This window comes from Nannobrachium achirus (genome assembly GCF_963921795.1).
Source record: "Nannobrachium achirus genome assembly, chromosome: 7".
NCBI lineage: Eukaryota > Metazoa > Chordata > Actinopteri > Myctophiformes > Myctophidae > Nannobrachium > Nannobrachium achirus.
Genome location: NC_137816.1, coordinates 56,981,143 through 57,001,434, shown reverse-complemented (window position 1 = coordinate 57,001,434; position 20,292 = coordinate 56,981,143). Strand labels below are relative to the sequence as shown.

General features: G+C 42.0%; 1 protein-coding gene across 1 annotated transcript in view; it reads left to right on the top strand.

Annotated features, from left to right (window-relative positions):
• Positions 1-5,326, top strand: part of LOC308288865 (myocyte-specific enhancer factor 2A-like) — a gene marked incomplete at its 3' end in the record, with an annotated part of 47,355 nt that extends 42,029 nt beyond the window's left edge. Inside the window, exons 5-8 of the mRNA XM_080730340.1 lie at positions 3,467-3,540; positions 4,249-4,348; positions 4,516-4,636; positions 4,903-5,326. Of these exons, the coding sequence (XP_080586466.1) occupies positions 3,467-3,540; positions 4,249-4,348; positions 4,516-4,636; positions 4,903-5,326 (719 nt within the window). The remainder of the gene's footprint in view (positions 1-3,466; positions 3,541-4,248; positions 4,349-4,515; positions 4,637-4,902) is intronic.
• Positions 5,327-20,292: the final 14,966 nt, after the last annotated feature.

The following is a 20,292-nucleotide window of genomic DNA, read 5'->3' as shown; positions in this document are numbered from 1 at the left end:
GGATAAAGGGAGCGGCTTGGTAAACACAGCAGCCATTTAAACGCTTTGACACGTATAAAGCACTAATTAGAGGTCTTATTGGTCTTAATCCTTTGGGTTTGTTGTCTGGATGGATGTGATGTGACTTCTGCACAGCTCAAGTCAAACAGGGCAGAGGCCTGTGTTGTCCATGACATCATCGCCAGTGAAGTCATCTACCTCTTAAACATGTACGCACGAGGCCCTGCACACACACACACACACACACACACACACACACCACACACACACACACACACACACACACACACACGTAAGGACTTCAACATTTTAGGAAGGAATTTTGAAAATGGTATTTTGAAAACGCACGCTCGTAGAATGGAGGAAGTGAAAAGTCATGCATAAATACTTGATAGTCACACAGAGGAACATGGTGACAATGACATCATCTCATCAGATATATATCACACAACCACACGCAGGGACACATTAACACTCATCACAGATACCGTAATACAGATACAAAGGCAGCATGTGTCATATCGTCATAGGACGCATCTCTAATTTAGAGTTGCCAATTATTTTCTTACCCCTTTTTTCTCCCCATTTCCAATTAATGCTTCCCCACGCACATTTTTGTGTTGTCACTGCTGTTGTATCCTACTGACTCCACGCCAATTATCAAATAAATGTCAAGTAGGCCTACTAGATTTGAAGAGGTGCAAATTGGGAGTGAGTGTGCAGTTCTAACTGCAATGGGGAGTTTGTGCCACAGTCCTGGGAGCCATGAGGGAGAAGAGTTCTGGGTTGGAAAAACAGTGGTGGAAAAAGTACTCTTGTACGGCAGTCTCCTGCTCATGAAGACATACACCAAAGACATACTCGTAATAATATAATATCTACTCCTGCTAGAGCAGTGGTTCTTAAGCTTTTCATATACCAAAGACAGAACTCGTAATAATATATATCTTCTCCGGCTAGAGCAGTGGTTCTTAAGCTTTTCATGCCCGACCCCGGTTAAAAATAATCATATTTTAACTGGGAAAATAGCAGATCTAGCATATGAGCATTGTGAGCATGTTAGATCTGCTATTTTCACAATTTTTTGTATTTGACAATTTGGCCAATATTTAATTTGTCATTTTAGGGGTATTAAAAAGTCCTTAAATTGTCACTTTAGAAATGTGCAGATACCCTCTATACACTTTACTGTTGAGTGATAAACAATGTTGCACATTTAGTTAATCATCTGGGGACCCCCCTCCCCCCCCCCCTCCCAAATAATTTGGGGACCCCCCTGGGTGTCCCGACCCACAGGTTGAGGACCAGTGTGCTAGAGAGAGCCACACAGAACAAACCACAGCACACGTACAGTCAGGGGAGTCACACCAAATTCTGGGCCCTGGGTACAAGGATTCACTGCGGGCCCCCCCATGAATGTTAACTATTGAAAAAATAGCAGATATACAAGCTCACAGCGCGGCACCGAGTGCCGCGCTGCGAGCTTGTAGATCTGCTATTTTTTTTAAATCGTGAAAATGTGTGCCAAGAAACCTATGTTTCCATGTCAGTGATGCTCAAACTTTTTCAAAATATTTAGTTCCAGGGACCCCCCAGAAGCCAATTTTGAGTTACAAATGTTCACTTAAAAAAATACATACATTCAAAGATTTGCGCACATTTTCACGACTTTTCAAAAATAGCAGATCTACAAGCTCGCAGCGCGGCACTCGGTGCCGCGCTGTGAGCTTGTATATCTGCTATTTTTCAATAGCTAAAGTTACTAGGGCCCCTCCACCTTGGGCCCTGGTAACTCAGTCCCACTTTCCTACCCCTTGTGACGCCCCTGCGTACAGTCCTCTGTTTCATCACAGTCACACACCAGTCCCAACATGCCATCACTGGCGGAGCAGAACCATTTTCATCTCCATATTTGTTTTACTTTTTGTGTTTTATTTTCGTAAATCGACGCCCTTAAGCCCTGTGCACACAGATGCGTTTTTCTCGCACGGAAAAAAACGGACGATTCCATTTTTTAAAGAAAACAATGATTCTCTATGACCTCATGCACACCAGCTCCGAATTTGCCATGCGGCAGGTGGCTGCGGCTGTGCGTTTTTTTCCCGATCGGACCCAGTTCGATTCGTGTGTCTTATTGCATGCGGTTAAAACTCAATGACTCCTTTTATGACTCCTCTTCGGATCCGCAGTGTGGATTCCGCACAGCCTTGCACACCAAATCCAATGCGTTTTAATCATGCTGCAACGGTCCTGTGTGCAAAGCCCTTTACTCGATCACACTACAGCAGGGGTAGGCAACCTTAGGCACGGGTGCCAACATTGGCACAGGGGAGGGTGATCACTGGCACACTGGCATAAGTGTGAGAGAGTCTTTTTCTTTTCAAATTAAATATTCAAAAAAAGTTAATTTAAGTCCCTTCACATCTATATACAAATTACATCCTCCATATAATTCTACATTGATTCAAACTCCTATCTCTGACTGAGGAGGGAGTCTGACAGATAGGTGGGTTATTTGCTCTAATGATCATTACACCCTGAAAGAAAATATTTCTGAAGACTATATATATATATATATAACCTGCTATGGACAATCAAAATCAGTTGGAAATATTACATTTTAATGTGGTTTCATAATTAAACTTTATGTTGATATGGCGCACTGACTATGAAGAAAATAAAAACATGGCACTTCATTTCAAAAGGTTTGCTGACCCCTGCACTTACAGTGTCACACAAAAGCATCAAAGGTAGCAGATCCCCGAAGCTTGAAAAACGTGGCATGAAGCGACGTGTTCTGCCAGCAAAAGGAAGACTCATTTGAAAACACACCTTGTGGTTGTTGGCTAAACCAACGGTTTAACCATAGGTTAGATCCAACCACTTGTTTAACCACTGATGTAATCAAGCTAGCACAATATTTGTAGGATCACATGAACTATGGTCTCAACTTTTGTTTTGTTTCTAACCAGCACCAAGAAACTACATATTTTCTCAGTTCTACTCCCGGGGGTGTTAATCTGCCAAGACAGATTCTGCTAACAGCCAAATCTGCCAGCACCACCACTTCCCATTTAGACCTGGAATTATTTTATACTTTAAAAAATATAGCAGATCTACAAGCTCACAGTGCAGCGCTGCAAGCTTGTAAAAAAAATTAAAGTGTGTGCAAATCTTTGAATATATCTGTTTTAAAGCAAACATTTGTAACTCATACTGTATATTTGCTTCTGTGGGGGTCCCTGATACATAATATTTTGAGACGGGGGTCAACGGCCAATTACATATAATTCAAGGAGTCCTTGACATGAAAAGGTTTGAGAACCACTGATGATAGAAACATAAGTTTTTCAAAAACCCTAGAAGGATTTAGAAGTCATTTATAGACCTCAGTGACGCGCGGTGAGCTTTTAGGTCTGCTATTTTTCAATAGTTAAAGTAATAATGCGTAATAATGCGTTGTTAGTTGGAATAATCACTGACGCACCTAGGAGGAAGTGGACTAAGAAAGGGGAGGCGGAGCACAAGAAAAAGGAGGTGGTAAAAAAAGAGGCAAAAACTAAGGGGTTAAGTAGGCTACATTTGTTGCACAGTAAAAGTATCAATTCTGCGATGTAGAAATACTCTGTTCCGAGTAAAAGTCTGGAATAAAAAATGTACTTAAAGTACCAAAAGTAGAAAGTACGTTTTCAAATTTGTAAAATCTTTTGAAACTATCTGATCTTCAAGCCCACAACACGTTACATTGCGACACGTTGTGACCTTGTCTGTCGCGGATATTCTCAAATGGCCCGAAGTATGCGGATAAAGTGGTTAATGTATGTTTTGTAATGGAAAGTAACTAGAAAACTAGTTTTCAAATAATTGTAGTGGATTCAAAGTGCAATATTTGCCACTGAGAGTGGAGTTGAAGTAAATGAAATATTCCAGTAAAGTAAAAAGACCTCAAAATTGTAAAAGTACAATACTTGAAGAAATGTACTTTAGTTACTTTACACCACTTGTTCTCTGGGACATCAGCTGAATTCCCTGGTAAGAGAGAGAGAGTTCTCACTCCAGCATTTAAAGTCCTAAGCAGAAGAAGCCTGTACTGACATCTGGTGGCGACAAACAATAATAACACCTATTTGACTGTTGTGTGAAGTCAGGACCATGTATTTATTATAATGAATAACACAGCGTGCCTCAATTCAACTAATTATTCCTTCTTATCTTTCCTCCCTCCCTCCCTTCCTTCCTTCCTTCCAGAGCGGTGTGAGACACTCCAGCCAACCCCTGACAACTCCTGTGGTGTCTGCTGCCACGCCCAGTCTGCAACACAACCTGCTGTACACCGCATACAACAATGGTACCGTTCCTACTGTACACTTTATACTGTACGACTTTAGCTGGGGGTCTCCAGCAAAAGTAATGTAGCGTCACAGTTTGTACATTTTTGAAAAATATCGAAACCGTTTGAATAATTTAGATTATCATAACATAAATCTTCTCTCCTGGGGGTCTCTGTCCTTCCAGACTACTGTCTGTCCAGTGCTGACCTGTCTTCTCTGCAGAGCTTCAGCCCCTCAGCGCTCAGCTCTGTGTCGTCATGGCAACAGCATCAACAGCTGGGATCGGCGGGGCTTGGCTCCCTGACGTTAGTACACAAACTGCACTCTGCCTAGCCTCAGGGGTCTTGTAACTGTAAATGTGGTTCACAACATTTTAGTTGCGATTATAAAATATACCTAGCTGTTCACATATCTTATTTTACATCAATATTGTTCATGTGAACTGGTTTGTTAGGATGCAACGATAATAATCTCCTCTCCTCTCCTCTCCTCTCCCCTCACTTCACCTCACCTCACCTCACCTCACCTCACCTCACCTCACCTCACCTCACCTCACCTCACCTCACCTCAGGCCATCAGAGGACCACCTGTCCATCAACACCTCCCATCACCACCACCACCACCACAACAACAGCATGAGCATCAAAGCGGAGCCCGTCTCCCCGCCCCGGGACCGCCTCTGCCAATCGGCGGCATACCTGGCCCAGGCTCCTCCCCCTACTCACTCCTCCTCCTCCAATAGGCTGGAGGCGGCGGAGGGGAGGTCCCCGGCCGACAGCGTGGGCTCCTCCTGCAGCTCTTACGAGGGGAGCGAGGACCGCGAGGAGGCGCACCACCACCAGGAGGCGCACCACCACCAACAGCAGCACCATCAGCAGCGAGCGGACTTCCACTCCCCACCTCATCGCCTAGGGGGGGGAGGCATTCCCAGGGGGTCCGAGGGCAGGGAGAGCCCCTCGGTGAAGCGCATGCGCATGGACGGCTGGGTGACCTGAGTTACTCCTGTAACGGGGCTAGCTGTTACTGGTGTTTGGCGTTGTCGGGCAAATCAGTCAGGGTTCACACACACGCTGTACCAAGGGAGGAGGGGGAAAACACACCAAAAGGACATTGTTTATGCAAATTGAAGTGTTGGATTTTTATAGGATTTTATTCTTGTCTTGTGGGATTTTTCTGACGTCATAGTGAGAAGCTTTGTTTTGGACTGAACTGCAGCGGCCCATTGACTTGAGTTTCAGTCGCAGGAGAAACGCCAAGCAATATTTTTCACCGTCATCTTTCTCTCTTGATCTCAAACAACCTATTTATATCAGCCAATGCCGTATGCTGTTTTTTTGTATGTTGTCAATGTGTGTGTGTGTGTGTGTGTGTGTGTGTGTTTGTGTGTTTGTGTGTGTGCGTGTGCATGTGTGTGTGTGTGTGTGTGCGTGCGTGTGCATGTGTGTGCATTTTCTTTTGAAAATATATATTTCAGACCGATATGAATTTGAAAGCCATGGACACTTGCTCTGTATGATTATTTTAGATAAATTACTTGCTTGTTTTGTATATGGTAGCTAATATATATGTCACAGTTTTTTTTGAGATTCAGTTAGATTGAGACCAGGAGCGCTCGTTTTGCGGCGCGGGGCAGAGCAAGCGATGGCTTTGATCCACACCTGGCTTTGATGTGCCCACCTGGGTGACAACAAAGCAGCCGGAGAGAGCTACGCTAGCAGGAATGCTGCTAGCCTGCTTCCATGTCCGAAAATGGATTTTAAACGTCATTCAGAATAAAATAATTTATCTTATCACATGTTGAGATTATTCAATTCATGCGTGGGGGAAAATATTTGACGAGGTCCTCTGGGGAACTATGACTATGCATCTATTCTGTTCACACTCACAGGCTAGCTAACATTAGCAGCTAGCTAGGAGGAGAGCTGCCTCTCTTTAGTTCAAAGCGGCCCAAAATGGATTCAAACGCTATTTCATATATAGTAAATTATGTTGTTATATGTTAATAATATTTAATTCATGTGTGTGGGGAAACATGCTACGGGACCCGTCGGCAGGCTCCCGGTAGCAGATCGCGGGCCTTGGCAGGCCTTGCATAAGCCTCTGTGTTTCCTAGTTAGGAGAAATCTCGCTCTTTCCTACAACGCAACATTTCGAGGATGGCGCTTCACCCCACGGAGGTTAGGTTTGGGTTAGGTTTAGGCATAGTTTTACTGAGGTTAGGGTTAAGTTTAGGCATAGTAAGCTAATGGCTAAACACAGCTGAGCTAGGCTTGTAGGTAAACAAAGAGGGGTCGCAGATGAGTGACGTCACCGACTACACAGTGAATGGCTGTGTTGTCGCCATCTTGTGGTGATTACGCAGAATTACACAGACCGTGTGTTGATTAGTGACTATCAAAATGAATTGATCAGGTGGTGGTAGGGGTGTGTGGTGAACTACAAAACGAGCGCTCCTACCCCAATCTAACTGGTACCTCAAAAAAACTGTAACACACACATATATATATATATCACCGTATTGGAAAGGCTGTATGATTGAAAAGGGTGTGCTTGTTTCTTTTTGTGCAAGGCAGAGCAAGCGGGATGCTTAGATGTCCCTGCGTGGGAAACAGAGCACTGCTCACAGGCTGACAACAAAACATTAGCAGCTACACTACAGTATGCTAGGGTTAGTTTTAGGCATAGTTTTTACTGAGGTTAGGGTTAGGTTTAGGCATAGTTTTACTGAGGTTAGGGTTAGGGTTAGGTTTAGGTTTAGGCATAGTTTTACTGAGGTTAGGGTAAGGGTTAGAGATAGGGTTAGTAGCCTAATGGGGAGAGTCGGAACACCGCTACACACCCGGGGCCTACCAGGAGAGAAAAAGAGCGCTCCTTTTTTAATTAGGCTGTTTTTTTTCAAACTTACTGTAACATTGTATATCTCACACATTTGGTGTAAATCCTTCTTGTTAGCAGGTTGGATGCATGAGTCAGGGTCGCCTGATTATGGATCCCACTGGGAAAATGGATGGAAACGGCATAGAGCGCTCGTTTTCAGTTATTGTCCACGACATTGCAAGCGGCGCGAAGGCCAGCGGACCTTGGTCCTGCTCTTCGCGCCCGAGCGCCGCAGGCGCGAGTGCCCGCGAAGAGTTACGAAGCCGTGGTGAATGCAATCGTTCTATTTATGCCCAGGCCGTAAGGCCTGGGCAAGCGCACGATAAACGCAATGATAATTGGGTTTTGGTGCACCTCCCGCGGTCCAACTGACTACAACGGAGCGCTCCCTACGTCCGGTTCAGCCAATCACAAGCTTCAAAAATGAGTCCAGGGCGTGGTTATCCATCTTTCCCAGTGGGATCCATAATCACGCGTCAGGGTCATGTGTTGCACCTCCACCATGTTGTTTATGGATGATTGACATGTTTGCCATCATCCACTCGTCCTTTTCTATCAGCTATGCGTTGGCCTGGTTTCCTCATTGGAACAGGGCAGTGTTTCTCAACACTTTGTGAATCTCCAAAGCACTCGCGGCCCGACCACTGTTAACACTAGCCTGGGATTCGCAGCATTTCGGGTTTATGATCCGGTCGGGAGCGGAAACAACCAACGTCTTGTTGTAGTCATCAGCCGGACTACAGAACTCCAAAATGGTTTCAAAATGGTTTAAAATTGGTATAATCTTTTTGTTTCTTTTGGTATAATAATCGTTTGGTATGTTATCTTTGATACCAACTTGTATCGCGACTACGAATTGATTCGCGTTGTTACGAAAAATAAATATACATCATGTTCTAGTTTGTTTTAGTCATCAGGCGGACGGTCTTCCTCTTTCCGGTTTCGGCCACGCCTAGACCGGATCACGCGGCCCCTTTAAAACGAATACCTGTGGTCAGATTGGTGTTAGCTGCCTGTTTATTTGAATAATCAATTCATTAATTATGTTCCTGCTTGGATCAACGGCAAAGTTCATATTTAGATAGATAGAAACCTCTATTATCTTTATCCCAGAAGCGGCACAGCCGTTAAGGTTACAGAGTTACAGGTAAGGTTACTGCGTACAGCAATACAAGGCAACCCCCTATTAAAGTGTCTAATTATTCGGTATAACAATGAAAACTCCCTTTTTTCTAGGTTTTAAATTCATTGTTTTACAAATTACAATACAAATGTTTTGCCAAATATTTTGGGGGCCCCCCACAGGTTGCAAACTTCTGCATTAGGGGTGCGTCTCTGAAGCATGGAGTTCTACTAATACAATTGGCCTGCGTTTGGGCGAGGGAAGCCGGGCGGGAGGAGGGGGATATTTGTCACTGTACATATTCCAACAGGGGCGGAGCCTGTCAGTAGGGAGTGTTGGGCGGGAGAAGTAGGACTGAGACTCTACGGGAGAGTATATTTTGCAGGTCTTTAAGTCCGAGTGTATCAAAAAAGCAACTGTGTTAGCATTGTTGGTCCGACCAGTTTAACATCACTAACATTCACTAGTGTCGGCAGGTTAGCATTTCACCAGGTTAGCATTCACCAGCGTCGGCAGGTTAGTATTCACCAGGTTAGCATTCACAAGCGTTAGTTTTACTGAGGTTAGGGTTAAGGTTAGGTTTAGGTGTATCTCCGTCCCCCAGACTTTCGTTACCTCCGCGCAGCCAATCACAAGCTTCAGTCTGCCTTAACCCAGTTGCCTTTTTGATACACTCGGACTGAACGACCTGCAAAAAACACTCTCAAGAGACTACGTCTTCCTGGTGGGGGCTCCTCACTGGCAGGTGAGTCAGTAGGATACAACAGACGTGTGTGGGCAGAAATTAATTGGCATAACGACTAAATAGTGGAGAAAAGTGCAAAGAACACATTGGTAAACTCTGACCAGGCGTCAACCTATAGGAAAGAAATGTTATCTCACTTAACATACAATTCTGTAGTTTTCTTCTTTTTTTCCCTTAGTGTGAGCCAACCACTCCAACATACAGTCAAACAAATTACATTAGAAACTGGAACTGATCACAACCTACAATGCAACTTTTGGGTTTAGGTTAGGTTTAGGCATATATATATATATATTTTTTTTTAGCTTATGGTTCGTGTCCGGGTAGCTCAGTCTGTAGAGCTCTCACCTTTGGACCACAAGGTCATCATACCGGGATCTGATGGTAGGTGTGGCGCTCTGCCTCAGCAATTCATCTCCCAGGGGTCTAGCCTAGCGCATTGAAATGGGGACACCGCTGTTACCGCTAATAAGCCGCTCCCGACTACTTGTCCCGACCTACTTAAGGTTAGAATGAAGGGTTTGGGTTATAGCATAGTTGCAAAAACGCTAGGTGGAAGAACTGTCAAAGCGAGTGCTGGCCAATCACAGCAGGTCTTCCTAGAACTGCATTGGGATCCATAAGCACGGCAAATTGACACGTCTGACGCCTCAGCACCAGTTTGGCTGCAATGCTTCTGGGGTGTAACGATTTTAACGATATATGTATCACAATACATGGTTGACGATACGATACATGGACGATATTTGTTCATTCTTGGCGATAGGATTCAATAATTTGGATATAGCAGGTTTTTTAAGGGGAAAAGTTATTATTATGGATATGAATAAGTAAACACACTGGTTCTCTGGCAAATACATGGACATTGTATTTGAACACATATGGACAAACCCGCACCTTGACATGAACTCAGAGATTACACACATTTATACAATATGTTGCTGTTTGCATATCAATATAATTTGATAGGTGAAATTAAAAATGTCAGTTACTATATCGTTTACACCCCTACTTCTGACATATTTGTGTGAGGACGTATCCTGCTGTGTCCCCTTTAAAAACAATAATCCTTGGAAACCAAAGTTCAACGAAACATAGACTTCATGGGTCTGAAGCGTGCTAAAACACACGCTGAGTTGTGCCCATTTCATGAAGGAGGAATTCGGACCAACTAACCATCGCCAGTCTACATTTCTACAGTAAAATGTGGGTTCAAGGTTCAAGGTTGTTCAAGGTTGGGCGTTTCAGTTGTGGACCATAAGGTTGTTTATCAGAGTCTCCTGCCCTTTTACTATCAATTCAATGACAAGAACACAGTATTCTACCAAAGTGAAGGACAATTAAGAAGGATAATGTATTTGAAGGTTGAATTATGTGTTTTGTAAAATAAATATATAAAATATATAAATCAAACACCAAAGTATCCAATCTGACTCTGACTGTCAGGATGTTGAGAGCCACTGCTTTAACGGAATCCTTCCAACTCACTCATGTCCAACTAAGAGAATACAGGTCAAACTGGGCTCAGGGTTGAAAGAGAAGGAAGCCATATATGCACAGCATGTGCTCTGAGAAATGGTTTCAATTTGTTGTTTGCTGTTTGTTTGTTTGTTTTAGTTTGATACATTTTGTCTCTAAAGATGTAAATGTGTACATAACTGCTGAAGTCCGATTTAAGCTCAGATTATGTTTGAGTGAAATATATATCTATCTGCACACCACTGGTGTTTTTGTAGCGTTCATTTCCTGTGGGTTGTTGGCGTGAAGTGTGTATACTACTGTATTTTTACACAATGCAACATTATACACACTAGCACTATTACAGTAGTATATAATCAAAAATAGACTGTTGATGGATTTATGGATTTCACAGAAGCCAGCATGAAAGCATGTTGTGCAGCGAAAATAGCCTACCTTTTTATTACCTACGGAAACTACTGAAACCAGCCCTGAATATGAATGTGTCTGTGATAATCTCAAGATCATTGTTAAGTTTGAAGATTTCAAACATGATACCACCACTGTGTTTTATGCATTGTTTTGGTCCAGAGATGTGCAATAGCAGCATCAACACAGTAGGTGGCAGCAAATTGTTGCTGTCAGATTCTACTATTATGTCAAACCTGTTGCTTTTCAGGAAATTGGAAAAATCACACCCAGTGTGAATGAGCAGTGCAGGCAGCTGAACAGCACCTCTCGGTGGCTGCAGCTGGTGTTGCAGACATACAACTTGTGCTAAAGACATACAGATGCCATTTCAAAACATCACAAGTCCTGTCGTTGGCAAGACAGTAGATTTCCAGTGGATTGGCAGAACATTGAGATCATTGAGCTTGTAGCAAGTTTAGCTATTTTTATGACCTTATCTGACTACGAAGTTTAAAACTACCTATGAAGGTGGATTCTGATTTTCAATGGCAATGGAGTGGTTTCTTGCCATTTGCGAGTTTCTGAAAAGAATACACTTCATTCTCCATAACAATTAATTTTAACCATGATAGACTCATTAAAAACACCCATTATTTGTTCTGGTGACTCATAATTACCCTCCTAATGCGTGAGCAGGCCGTGTTTCCTTGATAACTTTTTGTCTTCTATTTTTTATAATTATTTATTGTATTTAATGTTTTCCATTTTCCCAAAGAATTATTAAATTGATTGAAAAAAGTTATAAAAAGAAACATGGCCTGCTCACATATTAGAACTAGGAGGGTAGTATGAGTCACCAGAAAAAAATGGAGTTTGAAGTTACAATGGAGGTATTTAGCTTTTTATATCTGTGGGGCACACCCCTCCTAGGCCTGGCTGATTGACAGCAAGAGCATAAAGGCCTGGTGATGAGGGGATGGTATGCACCTGGGTGGACAAAATGGTTTCTTCCAGAGTCACAGAACAATGCCAGCAAGACAGAAGCTGAAGCTATTTGAACCTACATGTGGACAATGTGTTCTTGCCTGCGTACAACCGAAGTCTGAGTGCATCAGGTTTGGAGAGGTTTGTTTGGAGCCAACAAACTGCACGGTAACATGGCATTGGTTAGACCTCCCTTTGGTTAGACCACCTAAACCTAACCTTAACCCTAACCCTAACCTCAGTAAAACTAACGCTGGTGAATGCTAACCAGATGAGTAGCTAACATGCCGACGCTGGTGAATGCTAACCTGGTGAGTAGCTAACATGCCGACGCCAGTGAATGCTAACCTGGTGAATGTTAAGCTGGTGTAACCTACGGGAGGTCTACCAATGCTCAGTCCCCAACCTGCACTTACATAAAGGTTTGTATAAAGTGCAGATGGTACGTTTTCTACTTGATGGTAAAAGTTTTCCACTTTTACCATCACCAATTCTAATTCTTAATTTTGGTTATAGACAGAGCATGTGAGCATAGCGGCCGCACTTTGAAGTGGAGTGTAAAGTAGGTTGTATCTGCTTGATGTCTTAATGTTTTTCTTTCTTCTTTAAAACAGATGAGTGTAGGATTTACACGCGTTTGTCAAGCCAGAACACAATTCTGACTGATTTGATCATTACAATAAACATGCCATGAAAATGCACACTAGCCCTGCCCACCCATCCGGCCGCCATCAGCTGAACGGCATCTGCGAAAAGCAGTCAGATGGGTGGGTCGCGGACAGCTTTAGATATTTTCAAGTGCTGGTCCTGTCCTGAACCATGAGGATAGTGAGCAGAGTGGACACACATCACATGTAAATAATGCTTCAGGTAATGTTTAATATAAGCTCACTGAGTCACAGTCATCACATCACAACGTGAAAGGGTCACATGCATAGGAATCAAATTATAATTATTTTGATCGATTGATTGATTGATTGATTGATTGATTAATGGTGAAGATGAGGACAATCAGGATAGATCAGAGAACGATGATGATGATGATGATGAAGAGTGTGTGTGTCAGGTGTTGAGCTGTGAGTGAGGAACTCCAGTCATCCTGCAGAAAATGTACAAAGACACAATAGTCGGGGATCCACATGGCCAAAAGCTCAAGGAATAGGGTTGAACCTGTGATGTTCTGCCACACTTTTTATTTCTGTTTTATCTATTAGTTTGGTCATTAAGGTCCACAGAATGAGAGGCCTGCTCTGCTGGAAACATCGCGAAAAAAAATTATGGCCATTTGTATATTCACTGTCCCATTGACTCCACTAGAAATATTAAAAAAAGAAAACGAATCTACTTTAAGTAGCATGTGAGGGGTCAAACTAGGGGTTCTTCATCATTCTGAATCCATTGCAATCATTTGTTTTGCATGAAATATATTCCTTGGGCAAAATATTGGCCCCCAAATACTGTGAAAAGTGATGAGTCATCACTTTTTTTCCACTTTTCACAGTTTTGGGTGGCCATAGCCCCATATAGAACCTCACCCGTCGCTGCGTCCTGTTGTGCTCCGAGATGAGGTCCTAGAAACATGGCCGCTGGAATCGGGCGACAGCCTCCACATCACAGTTGGGAAACACACAAAACGAAATTTTGTCCAAAAACTAACGGTAGTTCCGAGCTCCCAGACTGTGAAAACCTCACCTCGGTACATAAAACATGAACTGCGGCATGAAACAACCCCTTAAAATCGCTAGTTTTGTCAGCCGGTAATGTTTACAAGCTTGGAAGTTGCAGCCGGAATGGCAGCATTAGCACCCTCTCTGGTCGAACGTAGCCCCAACCGTCGCTGCATTCGAACAGACATTCGACCAGAGAGGGTGCTAATGCTTCCATTCCGGCTGCAACTTCCAAGCTTGTAAACATTACCGGCGGACAAAACTAGTGATTTTAAGGGGTTGTTTCATGCCGCAGTTCGTGTTTTATGTACCGAGGTGAGGTTTTCACAGTCTGGGAGCTCGGAACTACCGTCGCCCGATTCCAGCGGCCATGTTTCTAGGACCTCATCTCGGAGCACAACAGGACGCAGCGACGGGTGAGGTTCTATATGGGGCTAGGGTGGCCAAAATCTTGCCCAAGGAATGTTTTTCATGAAAAACAAATGCTTGCAATGGATTCAGAATGATAAAGAACCGCTAGTTTGACCCCTCACATGCTACTTAAAGTAGATTTCTTTTTCTTTTTTTATATTTCTAGTGGAGTCAATGGGACAGTGAATATACAAATGGCCATAACTTTTTTTCGCGATGTTTCCACCAGAGCAGGCCTCTCATTCTGTGGACCTTAATGACCAAACTAATAGATAAAACAGAAATAAAAAGTGCGGCAGAACATCACAGGTCCTCTCCCATTTTGAGGGACTGGATCCCCGGCTACAACGTCAATGAGCATTCTGTATGAACAGTGACTCTAAGGCCTCCCATACATGAAATGGATTCTTGTATAAATATATTTTTTTGCAAAAGTGGTGAAATTGATATATAAAGTTAAACACCCCAAACTAAAAATAAGGCCTGTCCGTCTGGGGGTTGAGACATATAAACTCCTGTAGATTCACAATGGAAGCTCTGAGATGTTTAAAACTTGCCATACTTGAAGCCAGGACATCCCTCTACATCCTAGAAGAGACCAAATGTCAATATCTGAATTGAAATGGAAGATATAGTCATTTGAACACATACCTACAATAGGCGGAAATGTAAATCTATGTAGAACACATTCTTTACTTTCTAGTGACTGACATGGATTGCCATATCAACACATGATGGCTTGTTGGAAAGGTGTGGCTCTACTGAATTCAACAATACAAATTGTGTAAATGTAGCTTGTATACTCATGGAGTTATATCACTAAACGTATATCACACTGATTAGTTTTATTTTCAATTCACTTATCAAGGGTGGAAAATGTTTACAAATTACCTTGAGTAGAAGTTCGAGGAAATGTATCAAATGTCCAAAAGTTGAGAAAGTTTGACATTTTATGCAACAATAGTGCAGGGAGAAATGGAGTTCTACAGTACTCAAACTATTTAGCAAACCTGGCTAATGGAAACCAAGCTCCATCCATTTGATGCTCAAGATTATCTTCATTAAAGCAAGTCATTAAATTCTGAAGAGTTTATATCATTTAACTTATTGAGTCGAGTTATACTGCAGCATTTGTCTCCTTCTGTTCTATCTGCATATTATTGCCTACGTGGGCTTTTTCATAAACTGTAAAAAAGGAAATCATTGCAAATATTTTGGAATGTGAAAAGATGAGAAGGACCTCACCAAATCTGTTGAAAAGCTGAAGGGTGACCTAGCTAATAAAGTTTAATTTGACCAGAATGAAGTGTGATCTACACACATTCCAAATCACATCACTTTTTTTTTTCATTTGGAAAAAGGAAAGAAACTAGATCCATAATGTCAGAAAGCCCATAGTAGAAGGCCTTCAGATGATGAAAATACAAACAGTAAGATGCCCTAAGGGCGAGAAGTGACCTCACCCTAAAGGGCAAGGTCACACATATGGGTACGTGCACATGGGCGCATGTACATGGCTGCTTTGGCATGTATACCCTTCTGCTGAGCTGGTCAAGTCATCACTGTGATGTCAGTACAAGTCAGCTATATCCATGGAGTCCGTAATGTCAGATGTAGAGGTATTGACCAGATCCGTATATGGAGATCTAGCTGATGATCCAGTCGTCTCCATATGGATATCCAGAGTTTGATGAGGTCAGTGTTGTGATCTTTTTACTGTATATGGAGATCCAGGTGTTGGGTCTTGATTTGCAAACTAATTCTGTCTTGGCCATATATGGAGTGTCCATATACTGTCATATGTCAGATATGCGCTTAATATTGATGACATCAGGGACAGGGATCTCCATATATGGGCATAAAAGGGACAAGGATGGAATTAATTTGCAAGTGTGACTCGTGTCCAATGGGCATTCCCAGATATGGGCTTAATATTGATGGGCATGTAAGGGATTCTATTGTATGGGTATTCCCAGATATCTGGCATCATCTGGGAATCAGATGTAGAGGTCAGCTCCATACATGGAGATCTAAGTGATCCAGTCGTCTCCATGTATGGCTATTGGCTATCCAGGGTTTGATGAGGTCAGTGTCAATATCCAGTTGATGATAGTCAGCAGTCTTGATTTGCAAATGAATTCTGTCTTGGCCATATGGAGCATCCATATGGGCATTGCCAAATATGGGCTTAATATTGATGACATCAGGGATCTCCATATACTGTATGGTTGCCAGAACATGCTGTCTTGGTCATTGAGTCAACAATGTGATGTCAAAACAACAGCAGATCAGTATCTATGGCAAAGCTTCTAGGTTCATTGAATGTCATTGACAAAACCTTTTTTCTCTAAAGAAATTGAAGTGAATTGAAACTAAGGGTGTTCTCAATATATCCACAGAATATCAGAAAGATCTTGACTTGCCTGTCAATTTACGTAAAGCGCCTTGGATGAAGGTGCTATACAAATGCACCATTTACCACAGTCTTCCGTCTCTTCTGTCTTTTCTTGGAGATGTGCAGATTCTTTCATTGCATATCCCAAGTGCACACTTTGGACTTTCTGTGTCATTCTACAAATTGTAATGCTGTATGAGCTTTTCCAGGACTTTATTTAATGTGTTGGAATTTCCTCAGACCTCAGTGTCTTCAGTATGTCACCATAACTCTTAGTTTATTGTCATCACTTTAATTTATATAGAGAATTATCTTTGCCAACATTCTCTTACCAATACCAGTCATAATGGCTGTCAATGTTCTGGTATTGTACTGGCCTTCCCACAAATGAAGCTATCTTCTGTATGTTAACACTCGGGTGACTGAAAAAAGATCACTTCCACTCTGACTGCATTTATCAGTCAAATTGACAGGTAAATTCTCTCCCTTTTGGCCCAGGAGAGCAACACCTCCTCCCCTGCTGCCAGCGGGGGTTCTATTGTCTTCCAAATGTGAATTAGCATTTAAATTGACCTCTCAAATGGGGAGCGCAAAAGGTGTGAAATTCTCTCCTTGTTTCTGGGAGGGGGAGGAATGGGGGAGACCTGTCTTTATGACTGATAACTAACAGTCAGAGTGGTATAATGGTATATTATTTCATACTTAGGAAACGTTTCAGAAGGGGGGTTAGATATGTCTTGAGTATTTAGGAAAAGTCATGGAAGGGGACATTTTCACGTTATTGTACTTTGCGATCGGTCAAAATGACCTGTTAGTCACCCGTGTGTTAAACAATGTTTTATAAACTCTACCCAGTCTTCTTGTGACTGTGAATGTACAGTATACTCTCTCTATCAGCATTTGCAACTTGTTTCTCACTATTGTTGTTCTTAGTGGAATAGTTTACTCAATTGTACATGAAACATTATAAGATACACTTAATTTTGAAAGAAAGTATATCATCTGTATATGGAGACAGGGTTTTGTGAACATCATCATCTCTATGTACAACATTAAGTATATGCATTGAAGGCCTTCTGCAGTCTGCTTTTTAGAAATACATGCTCTATGCACAGTAACCATATTATTGATAGCACTTAAGGCTCTGTTCCATCCTGGTTAAACAGAGTCAGGGTACTGCTAATGTCAAGCCAAGTGAAGTCAAGTCAAGTCAATTTTATTTCTAGAGCACATTTAAAAACCACAAGGGACGACCAAAGTGCTGCACAACATACAAAATACAATGTCAATGTAGGCCATTTGAAAGGCTCTATTACACTAAATGGAAATTTAATCTAGGTCATTCTTTGATTTGGCTAGGACCTTCTTCCTTCTTTTTCACTTTCCAAAATATTTGCAATGATTGACCTGTTTATGAAGAAGCCCATGTAGGCAATAAGATACAGAGAGAATAGGTGCAGCGTCAAATGGATGGAGCTTGGTTTCCCTCAGCCAGGTTTGCCAAATAATTGTTAGTATTTCTACTGTAGGCCTACACATTTCTCTGCCCTATAGTTGAAGTTGCATACAATTTAACATTTCTCAATTTGGGGCATTTCATACATTTCAGGGACTTCTACTCAAGGTAATTTGTTAAAAAATTTCAACCCTTGATAAATGAATTGAAAATAAAATTAATCAGTGTGACATTGTACTTTGTATTAGGACAGTTTTGTTAACCACTCATTTGGGACACCATATACATTTAGTGATATAACTCCATGAGTATACAAGCTACGTTTACACAATTGGTACTGTTGAATTCAGTAGAGCCACACCTTTCCAACTAGCCATGTGGCATATGGCAATCCATGTCAGAGTCACTAGAAAGTAAAGAAAGTGTTCTACATAGATTTACATTTCCGCCTATGTCCTGGCTTCACTTATGGCAAGTTTTAAACCTCTCAGAGCTTCCATTGTGAATCTACAGGAGTTTATATGCCTCAACCCCCAGACGGACAGGCCTTATTTTTAGTTTGGGGTGTTTAACTTTGTATATCAATTTCACCACTTTTGCAAAAAAATATTTTTATACAAGAATCCATTTCATGTATGGGAGGCCTTAGAGATGAGGAAAAACTATCTTGTGTTTGGTTCTACCTCCGGTAGGGGTATCTCGAAAACGAATGCACTTTTTGACAATTTGTCACAGGCCTATAAGGTATCTTTGATTTGAAAAGCCATGTCAGTTAATGTTTCAGAATGATGCAGTGCTGCCATCATGTGGCTATAAACGGCAGTTTGGTCTTCAATGTTTTTCAGGCAGAGGACCCCTTAGCTGAGAGAGAGATGAACCAGTCCAGGGCGCCTCCATTACATATTTTATAAGAATGTGTTGCAGATTCAACTTTTTCATAGATTTCATAGAAGGTTTTATTGACTTGTTTTTTGGATTCATGTGTTTTGGATTCATGTTAATTAAATTAAATGTGTATACTGTATTCATACAGTTAACCTGGTAAACCCTCAATATTTAGTCAACTTGAAAAACATGTAGAAAATAGACGATCTACAAATGTTTTGAGATTGTAGATCTGCTATTTTTGGCTATAATGTTCCCCATAACACAAAGATTTGATGGACCCCTTGTAGTTACTCTGAGGAGTCACAGATCCCCTGTTGAAGACCCAAGTAATATACACGATACACACTCCCAAGTCCCTATATCCATTCATGACGTTCAAAGCTGAAATCTTCATAGCAAGATATTATGTCCGTAGGCCTATGTCCGTCCGTAATATGTCCATAATGAAATAACTCATAAAAGGAATCATTCACTTCACACTGTTTGAGAATCAGCCGCTGTACTGTAAGAGAGGCTCATTCTTAAAGTCAAGGACACTTCAGCAGATATTGGACACATTGGTTTTGGCACAACGGTTTCTCTGTAACCATGATACGACCTTATACTCGCTTATACTGCAAGATACGGCGAAAAATATCCCATCAAACCGACCGCAGATTACCCTCTGTTAAATCCATACTTCACAAAGTCCCCTTCTCCCAGAAATAATGCTGACATTATCAGTAGGCTCTGTTTCTCATCTTGCCAAAGAACGCTGCATCGGGGCCCGTTTCCCAGAAAGAACAGCTTGTCGGTAAGCGGGCCAGGACAGTTAAACCAAATGGGAGGACGGCTGATGATGTGTGTTGTTGGGGGAAGCACATACTTTATACCCCCCGGCGATGAAGTTGTGCATGTCCTTCACATACGTCCCAACAACTTCCTCTTGTCATTTTACTTCTGTCAGATCGTTTGTACTTTTGTAGATGCTCTGGTAAAACGTTATCCATTTAAGCTTTCATATGTTTGTCTTCTGAAAAATACTGCTGTGTGGGCTCTGCCACAAAACAAACACTTGTCTTACAGTATAAGGGTGAAAATCAACATGGTTTCCTCTAAAATAAGAGGGATTCCCTGACATTTGATGAAATAGGCCCATTATTTGGTTTTATTCCAAGTATGAAAACTAAATGGGAAGTTGTATAAAAACAATGCAAATTTCTGTTAATGCTCAGTCATAGATGTTTTTCTCCATCTCGTCTGTGTGCATCTGATTGTGTGTGCCTGTGCCTGCGTGATCAGATTGATCACTGTGAAGAGTTTGAAGGGGAAATTTGATGAAGCGCTCATGCTTCATTTCCACAACTGCTTCGGTATACTGTAGGCTAGGCCTGTACTTTACGGGAGCAATTTAGGGGAGGTTAAAACAGAGTTTGGGCAAAATGAAAGAACAAAACCCATTTTCACCTCATTAGCGTGCAAGGAAATGTTGACGTGCTTTGAGGGCAGCACGTACACTTGCCGCTGGATCGTCTTGAGGGTTCCAGAACAGAAATACAAATAAGTA